The sequence below is a fragment of the Lichenostomus cassidix genome, chromosome 8 (assembly GCF_008360975.1).
Source record: "Lichenostomus cassidix isolate B80296 chromosome 8, HeHo_3.0, whole genome shotgun sequence".
Taxonomy (NCBI): Eukaryota; Metazoa; Chordata; class Aves; order Passeriformes; family Meliphagidae; genus Lichenostomus; species Lichenostomus cassidix.
The window spans coordinates 7,045,370-7,063,198 of record NC_139489.1 but is presented as its reverse complement, the minus strand read 5'-3'; the positions used below and the strand labels follow the sequence as shown (position 1 = coordinate 7,063,198).

Here is a 17,829-nt window from a genome sequence, read left to right as displayed (position 1 = left end):
TATCCAGCCAGGGTAAATCATAACAGCCCAGAGGGGCTGCCATAGAGATGGGAGGAGGTTTGCTGGAACAAGCACATCTTCCCTAGGAAAGCTCAGGCCAAGTACCTCTGGCTTGTCTTTATCCTTTAACTTCAAAGAAAAGCAATCTTTGTAAAGTGATAAAGCCACCCAAGAATGGCTGCAGTTGTTTCTTTTAAATGAACCAGAGAGAACAGATGGTCTCCTCTCATACTGTCACAAAGGTCAAAATTAACCACCCCTAAGACTAGCAGGTTCTTGAAATGCTCAAATGCTTGTGTCTGGTCCTTATGACTAATCCACTCTCCCAAACAAGAAAGGTCAAATGAAGAACATCCCTACAAAAACTGCAACTACTCCAAGCCATGGCTGATGTGTAATGCACTCAGACATGGTGTCAACAGCTGCTCCTAAAACCCAATGTGTCAGCCTTTCAAAAGAGATTGTCAGCTTTCACTGTTAGAGCTTTCATATGGATTATATTTATTCCCCAGTGTTTAAAAATATCCTTCTTAAACACTGAAAATATAAAATGTTTTCCTTACAGATTTTGTCCCTTTTTCCCAGGCAGCTGCCCAAGAATGCCTCGTGTATTTATCTGGGAGCAAAACATCCTAGCCCTTCTTTCACTTCCCTCTTCACATGCTGACAACTCAACCAAAGGCAGGCCCCTGTTTCTGAAGCCATGTACAAATGAGGAATTTCTGGTCCCTTTCACAACTTATGCCTGTGAACCACAGTCAGCCTTCCAGAGAGCCATGGGGTCAAGTGTTTTGCCCAACAGATAGGGCACAGAGACACTGGGTGACTCTCCTTTGGTCCTAAAACAGGCGTGTGGGTACAAATCCCCTATCCATCCCCTACTCTAATCAGCAATCTCCCTTGGATGCTGTCATTTAAATAAAAAAGCCTATTGGAAATGACAGGTGAAGAAAGCAGCCCAGGCATGAAATGCACTCTAAAGTATATTAATAGAAGGTTGCCAGACAAAACGGCGCAAGGCATTTGATCGCATCATCTTAGGCTTGTTGTTCATGCTCCTTTGCATCTGGCTGCGTGATTCCTGCCAGATTCTCGGCTGCAGGAGCAGACTAGGATTTGCCTGCTTTCCCTAACCCGTGCCGGGCTCAGCTGCAATGATGCAGAGCCCTGAAAGAAATCCCTTTGAGTTGGGATTCATTCCGAACGTGTAAAACCCAAACGACTGCTTCTCCAAAGTGAATCCCATTTCACAGCAAGTAGGTTATTAGTGTGGAACTCCACACAAGTAGCCTGCATTCAAAAGCCCTCTGCATTATTAATAGAAGATGAGCTTTTGACATCAAAGGAGAACCATTATGTATGCTAAACGGTGGCAAAAATTGTACCCGCACTTCAAACCTTTTCAGGGCTTTGTCCCTTGTAAATCAATCAAGGTTGACAGATGCTTTAAGGAGAGTAATCTTTTCAATGATACTGTCAATGGATAACATAATGGGACATTGTCTCTGTGCTGTGTGAAGACATGGAGCTAGTCAATTATGGACAACACTTCATGCAGCCGCCAGTTTTCACTTGAAGTGCTGCTGTTGAAGTATTATAATCCCAACAAATGGCCGCAGCAGCATACAATGTAAATGAGACCTCCCGAAGCTTTGGAAAATTAATTAGTAACAACAGTGGTCCATTCCCACACTTTCAAACACCAGCCTGGTAATGTTAACGATGCACTTCCCCCCTTTCCCTTTGAGCAGGCAATAGGGCATATTTACATACACTGTTTTAAGTCCTCAGCACATTTTCCCCCTCATTTTGGATTCCTTTCCTCTCTTCACCTGATATTTCCAACCAGTCTCATAACCCACATGGCTGGAGCTGAGAACCAGAAAACAGACCTTCCTGCTTGTAGACACACAATCACTTCAACACATCAGACACTTTGTGGCTGTCTTGTTTCCCAGCACTTCTCTCTGCTCAGCTGCCCTGGGAGGAATGGCTTGGATGGATCCAGGAAAAGCTTCTAGTCTCAAGAGAGCAGCAGGATGTCAGGGGGAAGCTGAATGCACCCAGTAGCACCTAGGTGGAACTCTGCCAGCAAGTACATCTGACTGCCAGCTCCTCCAGGAAGGAGCTCAAGAGGCAAAGGGGAGAGACAATTGTTTATTTAGCTGTTGGCTTCTAATTCCTACATCATCTTCTCAAAGATTTTCCCTTTGTCAACCAAGGCTTGTGCTAAGAGGAACACTTAATCTCGCACCGTAGCAGAGAGAAATCCCACACTTGAGCACAGAATTTCTCAGCTCCTATCAATTGCTGGTTTTCATTCCTACCATCTTTTAATGCCCCTTATCTGTAATGTGTTTTTGAAACTACCAGGTGCAGACCAGAAACTCAGTCACTGAGGTCTCTTTGGGTAAGAACAAGTGTTCCTTGAACTCAATTTCCTCTTCCTCAGACTCCAAACAGCTGGGAACAGATGCAGTGCTGTCCCTCCTTGTTTAGGATGGATTTGGTCTTCTGCACTTTGGACAGTTTTCTGAGCTCTTCTACCTATTGGAAACTTGCTCTAAAAATATCTGCCCATTTTCAACTCATTTAGAAGAGTTTGCCATTTATTTCCAATATCAGAGATACCTACACATGTACTTTCTTCCAAGTTACAAGTATTGGGCAATTGTAAGTCTTCTTGCTGAACAGTTTTCTATGGTAATAGCAAAGAATTTCAAAAGCATACATTCCCTTTGTCACAGCTTTCAACAGAGGTTATCTAACCATTTCTTTCAAGGTAATTAATTTTATTTCCACTTCCAGCATATTATTATTTAGAGTGTACAAGTTAAAACTTTGGCAAATGTTATAAACAATGGGACAATAAATGATCCAGTTGATCAAAAGACAAAATATCTGAGAAAAACAGGGTGTCCCAGTAATTCAGAACCAAAGGTTGTTATCTGGAAGATGAAGAACCTGATTTTGTTCATGTGTCCACTGCCATACATAAGATCACAACTCACCACTGCGGGATAAGGTAAGTATAAGAGGGAAGATGGTAGCTAATCATAAAATTTTTAAGTAGCCTATTCTTCATACTGAAATAAAATTACCTCAATCCAATAAAGCTAGAAATTTATCATTAAAAAACCCCAAAAAACCAGGAAAAAATAATTAAGAAAAACATGGCTTACGTAAGAGAAGTCTTCAGCATTCTGACAGAGCAGCTTGGGAAAAACAGCCTGTCGCTGAAATCTTTCCTCATCTTCAAAGATGTTCCCATACATGAAGCCATTCATCATGGTGGAGTGGGCATGGATGTCAATATAGAACTCCAGGTTAATCTTCTGTTGAGGGGAAACAACAACAACAACACGACATTTGGCATGAGATAAATCATAACTGAGTTATGCAGGTGAAGCCTCCCATAAATCCAGTGCTGCCATTCTTGAGCCCATCCATGGTGCCAGACCAGGGAGCCACACTAAACACCTTGCTGTGATGCATCCAACCACTCCTGCCTCTCTGTGGGGCATGTGAAACACAACACAGCACCATGACAGGCATTTCTTTACCTTTGTTTTGAGAATATTGGAACATTTTGCACAGGACAGTGTGCAAAACAGAGCCAAATCATTACCTTTCACTGTGATACAGGGCTTACAGCCAGTGATAAAAATATGCACCTTCCAGTTCTAGAGCACAATTATTTGGGCACAGCTTTGCCATCTCTGCACGGTTCTGCACTGAATTATGCAGATGTACCCTTCTGCCAGGTGAAACAGGTTAAAAATTGTGTAAAAAAGATTTCAGTATTTCCCGTGCAGTTTATTTCTGTGTTAAAGGAGAAACACTGCCAATGTTTTGTCTTCCTCTGCTTCGTGGCAGTAACTCAACAGAACAACTCCCCCAAGCACGTGCCTGGAATGCCTCTCTGCTTGTGGCTCCCTACAGGATTCTGCACCAACTCTTGCTTTAAAAGAAAACAGCAAGACCCCCTAAAACAGAAGTGCTGCTCTCCCCTACCCTTCCCATGTATCAGTGGGAAAGAGGGAATGCTCACCTTGTTCCCCAGGCACAGTGCCATCAGGAGCAGTGAGATGGCACCATCCAGCACTAAAGAGAGATATCAGAGCAGAGGCCACTGGATTACCCAGTCTCCCAAAACTCTTTGACTAGACAGTGACAAGCCCACCCCTGTCACCTGGCCAGCCTGGGGGCAGTTGGAGCCATCCTGGTGACCAGAATTCAGATGTCCCTGCCCCAACAGGGGGATGGAGCAGAGCTCTGTTGGCAGGGTGATGCTCATGATGTTCATCCCTGTGCTGAAATACAGCATGCAGCTCTGCAGCTACAAGCCTCCCCTGCACACAAAGCTTGCTGGGGCTGCTGGAGAGTACTGAGCCTTGGGACATTCCAGTGAACCAGGAAGGCAGGTTGGATTATGCAGCTCATGTGGCAGCAGTGTCAGCTCTTCTAAAGAGTCTCTGATGGGGGAAGAACATCATTTGGTGTGTGACACTAATATAATACAGATTTACTTTCCCCTGGCATAAAACCAATGTGTAATACACAGAGACTGTTTAGTTTAATTAAACAGCCTAGAGAGAGTAATAACGTCTCTTATTAAGCCTCTGCTATGTTAAAATGTTACCTAATGCAATATCAATATCTGACCATGCTTCATAGGAAAGGGAACATTTGATTGTGTTTGACTCTAATACAATAAATTTTTTGCTCCTGCCAAAACATTCTGCTGTGCTGTAGAGGACCAGCCCTGCAATAAAGCACACATCTGCTATTTGGAGATACTGCACTGAGGAGAAAGATTAGCACTGACAGGATGAAACACCACACAGGATTTTCTTCCTCTCCAAGCATACAGAAATTAAAACCAAGATTAAGTAAAACTATTTTCATGAGATAATTTCCCCATCACAAACAGAATTTGATGAGATCAGATGCACACTGGCATATCACCATAAAACAGAACATGTTGTAGAGTCTCAAAACAGTGATTTGATGAAGTGAGGAGATAATCTAGTTAAACTGGGTCTTTGTAAAGCACGAATGTCCTTCACACAGGAGTCAGTGACCTAAGTCATACTTATTTTAGAACAACCAGACAGAATTCTTTATAGGAACATCGTTACTAACATAAAGTAATCAAGAAGCACAGTGAGATTTATAACAATAGACTAGAATAATTTGTGACTTAACACAAATAAAATTTTGCTGGTGTAAACTGCAGGATTTGTGGTGTGTCATAGTGTCCTTATTCATTTATAGTTTTCATGTTGTTTCCAAAAGAAGGTGGCTACAAACAGAGATACAGAGGCACAGATTATGAAGATAATTTTCTGTAGGCTATTCAGCAAGAAATTCACCTGCAGAACATGGGTGACCTGAGCTCCAGCTTAGAATTCAATTATCAAGTTATCCAGTCTAACACAGTATTACTAGAGTATTTTCTAAACTCTCCTAGGACCCTTGCTGAAAAAAAATCTCTGGTAGAAGTGCCACAGAGAATATTAGAAAGTCTCCTGGTGTGCTGAAATCTCTTTAAATATCTGTTGTGTTCATCAAAACCATTTTCAAATAATCTGGTTGCAATGGTTTTTTTGTGAGGGAACAGTGTCCTTCACAGATGTCACCTGCACATAAAGATTAAGCTTCCAGATCTATTATTTGGAAGCCATGACATTAAATAGGTAGCTCATCACCCAGATAAGCATTCAAAAACAGTTTTCCAGTCATCCATTTCAAGGTATTTAAAAAGTAATTCCTTAAGTTAGCCCACAGTAGCTATTCAACTGGGTTTTTTCTGGTCTTTGTTCCTTAGCCTCCTACTGACCGTATAAAAACCTTTATTTCACGTATTCCTGTGCACTAAATTTAGTCCAAACTTGCCACTGCCCATCTTATTCAGCATGTTTTTAAACACTGCTAGAGTAATTGCCAGTTAGATGTACTACTTCCAGACACTGCTGCATCTGAGCAAAACAGCATTTCAGCATTTCACATTTCTTCTCCTCACATTCATTACTTTATCAAAGGGAAACATGTTGAGCATTCTCCATTACAGAACAAAATAATTCAGTGCATTGTTGATATAACACATGAGTTCCTAATGGGAAAAGTCCCTTTATTCCCAGACACAATGTTATTGTGGCCTTAAGATGGACAATAGCAGAGCAGTCACTGGGACATTAAAAGTTTGCCATCTCGTGCCCCAAGTAGTGGACCAAGTAGCAGACAATTTATTTGCACACAGGCTTCACAAGAATTATGCTATGTTCCTGAACAATAATGGTATTTCTTCTCTCTCTTTAGAGTCATACATATTCATAGGTGGAGGAACAGTTTCCCCTACTGCCACACAACAAATTTAAGCAAGGGAATAAAGTTTCACATTTCAGTTGAGCTTCTCCGGAAGATTTTGACATAATTACTGATCTCTGGCAATTCAGGTAGGATCACAGAATTAACATTTTATAAAATACATAATGTCACCTGATGGCAATTTCAGAAAAGTCAGCAGAGAGGTGACCTTCTGAAATTGTTGCTCTTGGAGATAGGAGAACTTTGAGGGGAGAATGAAGTAAATAAATGTATGTTTGCATTTACATGAGCACATGCAAACACACTTAACCACTGCTATCTGCTGCTATACCCCAGGGGTATTTGCCAGTATCTACACAGCACAAAACACCCCCATTAGGGCTTCTAGCACTGCAGCATCTGCAAGTGAGAGTGGGAATAAATTTAGAGGTGGTTCAAAGTCTCATAGTCACATTTGCTTCAGCCTTTATGCAGAAAATAATGAATAACTAGGCTCAAATATCACTGGATGCCACAGCTGTCTTCTGAGAGACTTACCAGTTACATCCTACAATATGATATTAAACTCATCATTTTCTGCTTTAGAGGTGGAATGCAAAGTGATTCAGATGCCTTATAAAAGTCATCATGCAATTTAATTCTCTCAAGTGTCTTTTCTTTGTGCTTACAAGCAGTAGCAGAGTTTTCTTCTCTCACAGTGTTTCTTAAGTAAAGCTGTAATTACCTGGATGACCCAGGTTACAGAGTTCCAGAAAACAAAGGCAGACTTGGTCTTTCTTTTCTCTGTGTCTCAAAACAGAAATCACTTACTAGGCTGACAGAGACAATGATTGAACCCCACTTCTTTGGAAAACAACATTCTCTCCCTTGAAAAGAATGTTTTTTATCTCTTCTTGCCACTTACCATACAAACCCAGCATAAATAAACAAGCAAATAAATTTCTGCTCTAAAGTTCATTTGAATCCCTATCTTTGTGACACTCACTTTCCACTGCTTTACTGAGAGTCTGAAGTTTCTGTCAGCTTGGGAAATGTACATAAGAATTAGGGGATGGGGAAAATGAAAGAAATTATGAATTAAGAAGAGTGAAAATAGTTAAAGTAGTGCAGAAGCTGGCTCATGATGCTATGTAAAGTTTGGAGAAAATATATTCTCAATTGTCTACATTTGTACTTCCTTCACTGAATATCTTTGGAAGGTCAGTAATTAAAGAGCAAAAGGAAAGAACTACATTAATAGCTGGTGCTGATGTGAGCAAACTTAGATTCTGAACGGCGCAATTATGATTCTTAAGAACACAGAGGTTTAATAAATAAATAAATAGAAGTCAATAAATGCCATAATAAAAGGATAAATGTGCATTGAGCCCAGAACATGAGCCACCAGAGAGACAAGTGATGCAGGAAGAAGCCAGCTCTGTCCACCAGCTGTCACTTCAATATGGATTTTATTAATTCTTGGGCATAGCAATTGGTTTAGAGAGGGAGGCATCCAAAAGCCTTCTCCACTCCAATATTTCATATAGGGGATGGGATAAACTCCTTGCAATGTTTTATACAAGCTGCTAAAACCATGGCTTGTTATTAGTTGCAGGGAAGGGAACAGCCTCTGGGCAGACTTTGTGTTCTTGCTGCTAAACCACTGTTTGGAGCAAATGGACATTCAACAGCTGGCTCAGCAGAAGGAGTTTGCCCCTTTTCCTTCAGAAGACATTTAGAAATTCCCAGAAGACCAGCTCTTTGATGCTTCCTCAGGTATCTCTCAGAAGAAAAAAATCCTCAAAAGAGAATTCTGCACAGGTCTCCGAGATATCCCTTTTGACATACACACCTCGTTACCTCAGGATTAGTTATTTTGGCAGTGCTTATGGTGGTGACACCAGAAAACACAGGATCACAATGTGCTCCTAAGGAAAATAAAGCATCACATGGTCATCAATCTAAATTCAGCTACAAAGCACCACTCCTTCCCCTTCCAGCCCAGGGAATTCTGCCCAGTGCCTTGAATTGCTCTTTAGGGATGTGTGGCACTTGTCTCCCATCCAAGGGAACATGAGGTGGAATTCAAAGTGTCTGGATATGGTACACATTTTCCAGCTTCCCTTGAAATGCCTGGAATTGTGTGCCTGGTAAGATGAATTTTACCCAAATTACTTTTCTTACCTCTACCTTCTCCCCCTACTTCCCCTGCCTCCCCAAAATAGCATTAAACACTTCCACATTTTCCTCTGCCATCCTTTATAACCTCTGACAATTCAATCCTACAGAACCATCCCCAGTTTTGCAAACAATGCAAGCCACACCTTAGCAGAGGCACTATTCCAGAGTTGTACCACTCCCCTTTTGTAACCATAGGGACAACATCTTTCTCCTTCCATTCATCATCTCACAGACCACCTGCTCATTCACCTTTGTAAACACCATGGCAACAACAGCAATGGTTTACACAAGAAATTAATAGCAGGAAAAGGGATTACTATTTTAAGAAACCTTCTGAAGGTTAGAAATTTTAAGGAAAAAAGGTTTCCTCGTTTTGCTTCCAGAGAAAGGAAAAGGCCAGTTTAGAAACACCCTTATTCTCACTGATATGAAGCACAAAAGTCAATTTTGCTTTTTCTGTTGACACCTTTACAGTCTGACAATGTCTTTTAAGTGCTCCTGCAAAAGCAGCTTGCAAACAGTGATGTACTTCTAACTCTGCATGACCTTCCAGCAAATTTTCATAACACTTCAAGCGTTTTTTCTAAAACATTTCAATGATATTCCATGAGCTGTTGTCTCTCAGAATGAACCACTCCAACCCAGTTACTGTTCAGAAGCAACTATTTACCAGCCCTGTTTCATGGCAAGTCCTTAGTCTAAATAATGATACCTCTTGAAGGTAGGAATAATCTGACACGACTCCCTGGTGCCTCAAAGTGGATGGAGAAGAGACCTCTGTTGGTCTATGGCTCAGGAAAAGGATGGCATGCCAACCAGTACTGCTTTCCTGCCTGTCTTAAAAAGTAAGGAATACTTTCATCCACAGAAGAACAGGAGCTTGAACCTTACTCTGGTGTGCCCATCAGCCTCCCTGAAAGGAGCTAAACTCCAAGTTCTGGCCTCAGAGTGGGAGGTCAGCACCATGCATATTCTGATCCTGCCTCGTTATCTGCTTGCTTCTCTCACCTGCCAGAGCAGATAACAACACCTCCTGAGGATTAGCTGACGTTTGTGAAGCACTTTGAAGATATAAAGCATCACAGTGCGTACGAGTTAAGTGTTAATTCATCTGCCAGGCTGATTCACTCTCTGACCCCTCTGCAGAGACGGCCAGTTAGTGTCAGCTCTGGCAGTTTTTGCAATTCAGGCACCTGTCCACCAGCCCTGGACTGCAGCCAGCAATTCACACAGGACACTCAAGAGCCGTCAGATGGCAGCAACATTTGGTCACGACAGGCCTGAATTGGATTTGAAAGGGTGACCTGGAGGTGAAAGGCTCTATCAAGGAGCCACTTCTGTTCAAATGCATATTAAATTAGAGAGGTGCCAAAGAGACAATGTTAAGACCCAGATCAAGTTTAGACAAGATTTTTGGCTCAGCTGCATGGACAATTCTTGTATAATTTTTACCCTAAATGATTATGAAACAGAAAATACACTCTTATGGGTTTTGGGTCTGACCTCAAGCCAAAACTAGGAGTCTGAAGGACAATCCTTTCTCTGTCTCCTCTTTTCTCTCTCACACAGAAGCAAGCATGGGCATAAACTCACCATCATTGTTTTTTGACCTTCACAAGTTCTGAAAGCTTTAATTGCCTGAATTATTAGAAGAAATCAGTGGGACTGAACAGGGTCTTGGAGCATCACCTCACCCCAAGTTTTGCTGCTCTCACTTTGCCCATCTCAAACACCACTTGTGTGCCCCCACCACATGACCCACAGAACAAGCTTTAGAAATCCTACCCTGCTCACTTCTCTCTGCTACTGAACAGCACTGGCTCTACAGAAAGAGAGCTCTTCAGGAAAGACACAGGAGAATTGTGGCAAAAGAACTGACAGCTTTTTAGAAGAGGGAAGAAACCCTACTAAAGAGAGAAAATGAATGAACAAAAAAAAAGAAAGAGGGAAAGAGAGAACAAAGGAAAAGGAGAGAGAAGCTGAGGCGGTAAGAGTTACTTATTCTCTTATAATTAAAGCAAGAAAATAAGGTTATGAAACAGAAATATCTAAATGACCATGTTTTCACTGGATAATTAAATTTGGCTCTGGTCTGGTTCTGAAGGTTCTCTCAGCTGAAATGCTCCCAGTAGCTGCACTGAAGGTTTTAGCATTCCTTGGTGCTGGTCCTTGCACAGCCACTTGCTTGCTGTGTGACAACACAAGTCATTTAATGTCTTCAGGCATCATTAATTGCTGCTTGTGTGCCTGCAACTATATTAAGGTCAAGAATTCCTGTTCAACTATTCACTTCATAGCAGTATTAATAGCTTTGTGTTTTACCACTAACTTTTAATTATACCTCTGCAGCACCCTCTGACCAAGGAACACAGACTTTACAAGTCCATAAATAAGGCCCAAAGACATTGCCTGCCTCTCCTCTAATTACAAAGGCAAAGAGTGGTAGACTAAAAACAATGGCTAGGAGTTATGGCTCCCTGTCCCCTAATTTCCTAGGAACTCTTGCAGTTGGACAAACTGTGTGTAGGCAAATCAAACTATACCAGCTTTTCTAGCCTCTCAGATAAAATACATCATTATTCACTATTTCTTACTAAATAAGTAGCATCTGGCAGAATATAAAGTAATCAGGCAGAAGACCAAAGGCAAACAAAATGAAGTGTTTTTTAAATTAGCTTATATTGCAGAACTCACTGCCACCAGATTTTGGCCAAAACACAGGTGAACACAAAGATCAATTAGATAAATTCAAAGAAAAATTGTTATTACACTCAAAGCAGTGAACACAACTTCTTAAACAGAAAATCCCCAAATTACACATTATCAGAAGCTTTGCTGTCTTCTTTGTCTATCCCTGAGCATCTGCAATAAGATTCTGAGCCAAATCAACATTAGGTCTGATGCAGCATCACTGCTCTTATTTTCCAATTACACCTTAATTTATCCTGCAGAACGAGACTTCTGTAGTTCCTAAAAAGGTAAGGTGCTGATTGGTGGTGAAAAGTATGTATATTTCTACAATTTAAATTGTCTTCTCTAAAAAGAGATTAGACAAATTACTCTAAGGTTGTTCCTGCTCTGTATAAAGCTTTCAGCTCAACAAGCCCTAAAACAGTGAGAACTACAAGCTGGACAGCAAAGGTGAAGACCTGTTTTACAGATGTAAAATATTTTAAACAGGCCCTGACTGTCTTTTTCCCACCTACTCAGAACACACCCAGAAAAATGGATTAGTTGACCCTATTAGAGGACCTGTGAGGGTTGCTTTTATTTTACATAGATCTGCCTGGAGGAAGAAACAAAACCCCACACCTGGATGGAAAGGGCAAACCTGCTCAGTCAGGTGGAAGAAAACAACCCTAAATGTGCAATTCAAAGGTCAGGTGGCATCCATTGGCTTGAGAAGACAGCCAGGCTGTGGATGGACATTGTGCATGTGCTTTACCAGGGACTGACAGCTGAAAACCAAACTAACTCTTTCTGTTCACCCTCCTGGCACAGCCTCACCTCAGGCAGAAGCTGCCCATGGTCATTAGTTTTATTCTGTTCCTTTATTTCCTTTCCTGAAAGGCAAATGGAGCCTTTCTTTTCCTTCCTTGTACTCAGGGTGAGCAACAAGCACATTCCAGTAAGAGATAAAAGTGAAAGCTGATAAACAGGAACACAAGGACACCAAGAGAGATTAGGGACTACACAGCAGACACAAATGCTGAGGGGAGGGGCAGCATGCAAATACAAATCAGAATTGACCCTGGTATTCTCTTGCTGACCCATGATTCATCCACAATGGAAAGAACAAGTTTTCTTGGGTTTGTCCTATTCAGAGACAGCTCAGCATAACATTTTGTACCAAACTGTGGGATGATTTCTCTAAGCTTTACATCCAGCAGTATTTATTGTCTGCACAGTGCGATAAAAGCTAAAATGTAATGGACATTTTGGAAGGGTCTGCCATTACATCTGAAAGCACAACATATCATGCCTTTTCCAGGGCATTTTATCAGCATCAGTTGTAGCTGAAACTTTTTTCTCCAATATTCCCCTCCTCATACTTGGCCAATAGGTGTCCTGGGCTGCACCAAAAGCAGTGTGGCCAGCAGTCAGGGGAGGTGATTTCTCCCCTCCACCCTGCTCTGGAGACCACAGCTGGAGTGCTCAGTACAGTTCTGGGGCCTCCAACACAAAAATGACACAGAACTGCTGCAGCAAGTCCAGAGGAGACCATGAAGATGCTGAGAGGAATGGAGCAGCTCTCCTCTGAAGACAGGGTGAGAGAGTTGGGCTTACTCAGCCTGGAGAAGGGAAGGTTCCGGAGAGGTCTGACAGCACCTTCCAGTGCCTCACTGGGGTGACAAGAAAGCTGGAGAGGGACTTTTTGGCAAGGGCATGTGGTCAAAGGACAAGGGGGAATGGCTCAAACTTAAAGAGGGCAGGTTTTGATGAGATACTAGTTAAAAATTCTTTACTCTGGGGGTAGTGAGGCCCTGGAAGTGCTCAGGACCAGGGTGGATGGGGCTCTGAGCAACCTGGTTTAGTGGAAGGTGTCCCTGCCCGTGGCAGGGTGTTGGAACAAGATGATTTTTAATGTCCCTTTCAACCCAAACCATTATCTGGTTCTGTCACCTTGTGTTCTTCCTGTCACACCCAGCAGCAGGACAGGTAACTGTGCCTATATTTATAGTCACAACATCACAAAGACAATGCCTCCCCTGCAAGCACATTCTGGGGACCAATTTTTTTTACTATTTCCGACAGAAAGAATATTCCGTTCTCGCAGAGGATCAGGGACTCCAGATTCAGCACTGTAAGAAATCAGTGACAATCTCAAGAGGACCCACCAGGGCATAACTAAACAAAGGGATGGTGGGACTCAGAAGAAGGATATTTCCTACCCTAGACAGCAGCAGCTGACCTACATGACCAATGGTTGACTTAGAGATTTAGGCAGTTTCTGCATGCTTTTTCTTCTGTGTGTGTATATATACACCTTTATAAGGATGTGTTTGTGCAAAAATGCATCTTTTAAGTACAAATATTTTGAACTTGTTTTCCTCCTTCTCCTCTGTACCTGTTACAGCTGTCTGTAATTGACAACAAAGCAATTCTTTTCTGAACTGAAAATATATCAGATCAACATTTCACCTGAGCTCTCCTAAGCATTGCATCATCACCTGATGGTTTTCAGGTTGAACTTCACGAACAATATTGTGATTTAACCCTCCCAGGCAGAGAAGCCTCACACAGCCACTCACTCACTCTGCAGTGGACTGGGGAAGAGAATCAGGAGGATAAAAGTGAGAAAACAAGGCTCACCCTCTTATTCCAACCACAGACCACACAGCAAGGCAGAAACCAACTCCACACAACAGCAGCACAGTCACAGTCTTGCACAAAACTTTGGCTGACAACTCATGGGAAAAGCAAACTTTTGGTGAACTTGCTGTGTTTTTCCATAGTTTCCCTGACAGTTTCCTCCCCTCCACACTCCCACACACCACACTGTGAGTTGGAGAAAGTCCGGAGCTATACTTAAACTTTGGATTTCTCTGAAGGAAGGAGGTTTCTGCTATCTCTGATGGCTGGAACCTGATCCTGTCATCATTAGCTTTCTCAGAGACTCTTCATTTGTTGAATATTGGTCTGTAATAAGAAGCAGGAAGGATAGGCATTTTTATAGCAACTACCTGCCAACAGATTTCAATTCTTTATCCCTTGAAAATCCCACATCTGTCCATGTCTCCAGGCACTAGTGGAAGAAGCTCTGCATTAGTTATTTTTATTATCAACATAAAAATCTTTCAATTTATTTATTTATTAAGAAAAAAAGCCCCAGCTATCTACAAAACTCAGTTCGTTTTGTCCTTAGGCAGACATTTAAAGCTGTCTGCCAACGTCTTTTCTTAATAAAAAAAATAAGCTAAAGTCTTTATTACACACTGTGTAAGAAAATACAACCAGCAACTTTCACCCAGCTGAGACATGCGCCATCCATCTATCAGAAAATATTTCTGTGACTGGAAGAGTAAACATCTCCTGAAGAAGGTGGTCCTGTACCTGAACCTACCACTGATGGTGCACCAGCCAGACCTCCCAAAAAACCCACTTGGAATCTGGGTCTTTGCTTTTACCTCTTAGAGTGTGATATGATGAGGGCTCAAAAATATATCCCAAAGTGTTTCTGTACCATGCACAAATGCCCCTTGGACCCACATGGTAGGTGATACATCTTCTGCCCAAAATTTTGTGTCCTGCATCACAGGGAGTGCAGTCCCTGAAAAGCAGGAAGGGTTTGGAGCCCTGCACTCTTTCTAGGCTGGTGACTGATATGTTAAACCCAAACAACACATCTTAGACTGACACAAGATGAAGCACATTAGGCAGATGGCATGTTTTCTCTACACAAGCCAGTGCCAGAGTATTTCCTCCTAATGATCTTCTGTTCTTGTTCTCACAGCAAAATTAGTTTTAAAGCAAAAAGAAACAAAACAAAACAAAAAAATGTAACATGATGAGAGCAAAGATTACTGTGCTGGAAAAATATCAACAAGAGCAGGGTTTTGTTCATTCAATTCCATGGCTTTTATTTGTATATATATATATTGTTTATAAAAACAAACACCCTACTTTGTCAGACTTGAAAAGTCAAAATTTACATTTAAATGGAGGCATTTAGCTGGGTTTGTTTTTTTTTTTTTCCTCTCTCATCTCTTGAATGCAGAGCACAAAAGATTAAAAACTCTCAATTTTCCTAAATGGAAGGATAACAGGTGAACTTTGCATTCTGAGAGCTATTCATTTAGTGAACAGTGTTCAACTCGACAAAGACCAAAGCCCAGCTGATCAAGGGGAAAAGAGCACTGGCTACTGGGCCTGACACAGATTTGCTCAACAGCTGAGACCAGGAGAAGCTGTGATCCCATTGTGTCCTGTCCCCAAGGAGGAAATTATGCCAAATACAGCTCCCTGGGGGCAACACCTACATTTCCAGATGTACAGTGGATCACTGTCCAACTGAAAATCACTGCAATTTTAGAGATTTCAGTGCTACAATAGCCCTGGTTTCATTGCTGGCACTACTGCAGATGTTTACAATGTGAGGTGGTCTGCTTGCAAGAGAAAATGAGAAGACTTAAAGCAAGTCCATAATTGCACAGCATTAAAGCTATTGTAAAATATCAAAGTGGAGGCAAATACTGTGATGACCCTTAAAGCTTGCTACCAATTACCTTCCTTTCATTTTTTTCTTCTTTTCTTTTTTATTGTTTACTTCCTGGCCAGGAAAATAAGCACTGATTTTAAGCCTGGAGTTTATTGAACAACTACAAGTGCAAGCAACATGCTCAGATAATGCCATCTTAGTCCATGGAAAGGTGTAGTAGCAGCTCATTCAGTTCTAGGATGGATTTCCTCTCTCTAGCTTTTTCTAACATAGAGCTGATCCCCAGCGTTAAAAGGACACACAGGAAAAAAGCTAATGTCATGTCTTTTCAAATAGGTGTTAACCACAGATCCAACCAGCCCTTTGTAGGGTCTGATTTTGATTGCTTTTAACAGTTTATCATGTCTTATATTGAGTGAAATGCATACACAAAAAACCCCCAAACAACTAAAAAATCCAAACCCAAACAAAAAAAAAAAAACCAAAACCAAACAACCAAACAATCTCCCCCTCTGTCCCCCTCTCCCCCCAAAAAAAACAACAAAAAACCAAAAAACCCCCAAACCAAACTAAATCCCCCACACACCCCTCAGCAAAAATAGTCTTGGCTGCATTTTGAAAGTAGAGAAAATAGTCATAAATTGTTTGGAAAAGGCACAGACACAAAATCTAAATGCCTGGAAGGCAAAAGTGCTATCACTCCATTCCCAGCACTAGAAAATCACTGACTCACTCTATTTAAAGTTGCAAACAGTGTTTCTAGACTCCCAGGACCAGAAGCTATCCAAAGCACCACATTCCTACTGGGACATGTATTCTGATGTTCACCCATCATCTCATTGGTCCCTCTGTCTTTGGAGAGTTTCACCTTCACAAACTGTGCAAGAATCCATTGTTTCAGAAACAGATGCTGCCAGATTTTCTAGCACTTCCCAACTTGAAATCATTAAGAAAAAAAGTAAGAGAGAATGGAATGTCTTAAAACAATTGATTCTGAATGTAAGCCTTATCCTGAGATTAAAAGGATTTTAACCAAGCCAGCAGGACAGCAGGACAGACATCAACCAGCCAGGAGCATCTGGGAGTATCTGGAGTGCTGACTTGACTAGATCCATGTGCTAGTATTCAAAATCCCCTGAGGAGTCTGCACAAGAAATAGATGAGCAATGTCTCCATTCCCAAACTCACCTCTCTACAGCTGTGTCCATCCCATCACCCCAATTATGAAGTAGACCATTAAGTTAGTGCTGAGCTCACTGTGCCATTACTGCAGCTGTGTTTTATGTTTATTAAAACAATGAATGTTTTAATGCACCGTGGGGGGACAGATGCTGTTCATGGACACAGACTAATCACAGGAAAAAGCAGGAGGCATTTACTTCATGTAACCCTCAGGGTAAGATTTTAGCCTCCAAGTGATATCAGCTTGAGTCAGCCCTGAGCTCTCCTGAAATTAATACAGGATCCAATGAAACATTACCTTTCATTGCCATTTCTTACCATGACCTGTTCTAGCAATACCACACAAAGCTGGGTTTATTTACACATTTCTTGTGGCATCCATGCCCACAATGTCCAAATCTGACATCTGTTCATTCCACACAAGTGAACTCAGCTGGACAAGAGGCTATAAAGTAATATAAAATATCAGCTTTCATGTTCTCTGGCTTAAGCCAGCCATGTAATCAGACACTCTTTATGATGGGCATATCATAGGGAAGCAGTGATGACGGAGTTTATCAGATACCAAAGGCCACTAATGCACACTCCTGACTCTGACTCTGTAGGAGCTTTTCACTCAGAGGTCCCAAACTTCAGCATGTGGTTATCAAAGCTGGTGGAAACATTAAACCTTCTGGGTTACCTTCAAGCCCCATCAAGAATTAACATGTCCTTGAACTAAGCTTGAATCTTACCCAAGAGAAGAGCTTTGTAATAAATTGAAACAGGCAGTGCTAACTGGCTGCAGACCTGTAAGCTTTAGGTCACAAGTGGGGAAAAGGACTTCTGGAAATTTTATTCAAAGAAGAATAAACTCAGCACACAACTGCAGTCAGGTCCCTCATGGAAACTGGTCCAGACTAAAGATACACAGCTTTTAGCACTGTCCCAACTTTTTAGCAGAGTACTCCATGTCTTTACATCCACAAATTTCCCTGTACAGCAGAGATCTTCACATA

General features: G+C 41.6%; 1 protein-coding gene across 1 annotated transcript in view; it reads right to left on the bottom strand.

The window, feature by feature from the left end:
* BEND5 (BEN domain containing 5) overlaps positions 1-17,829 on the bottom strand; it is an 860,026-nt gene that overhangs the window by 89,187 nt on the left and 753,010 nt on the right. The window contains exon 10 of the mRNA XM_085067639.1: positions 3,183-3,335. Coding sequence (XP_084923765.1) covers positions 3,183-3,335 — 153 coding nt within the window. The remainder of the gene's footprint in view (positions 1-3,182; positions 3,336-17,829) is intronic.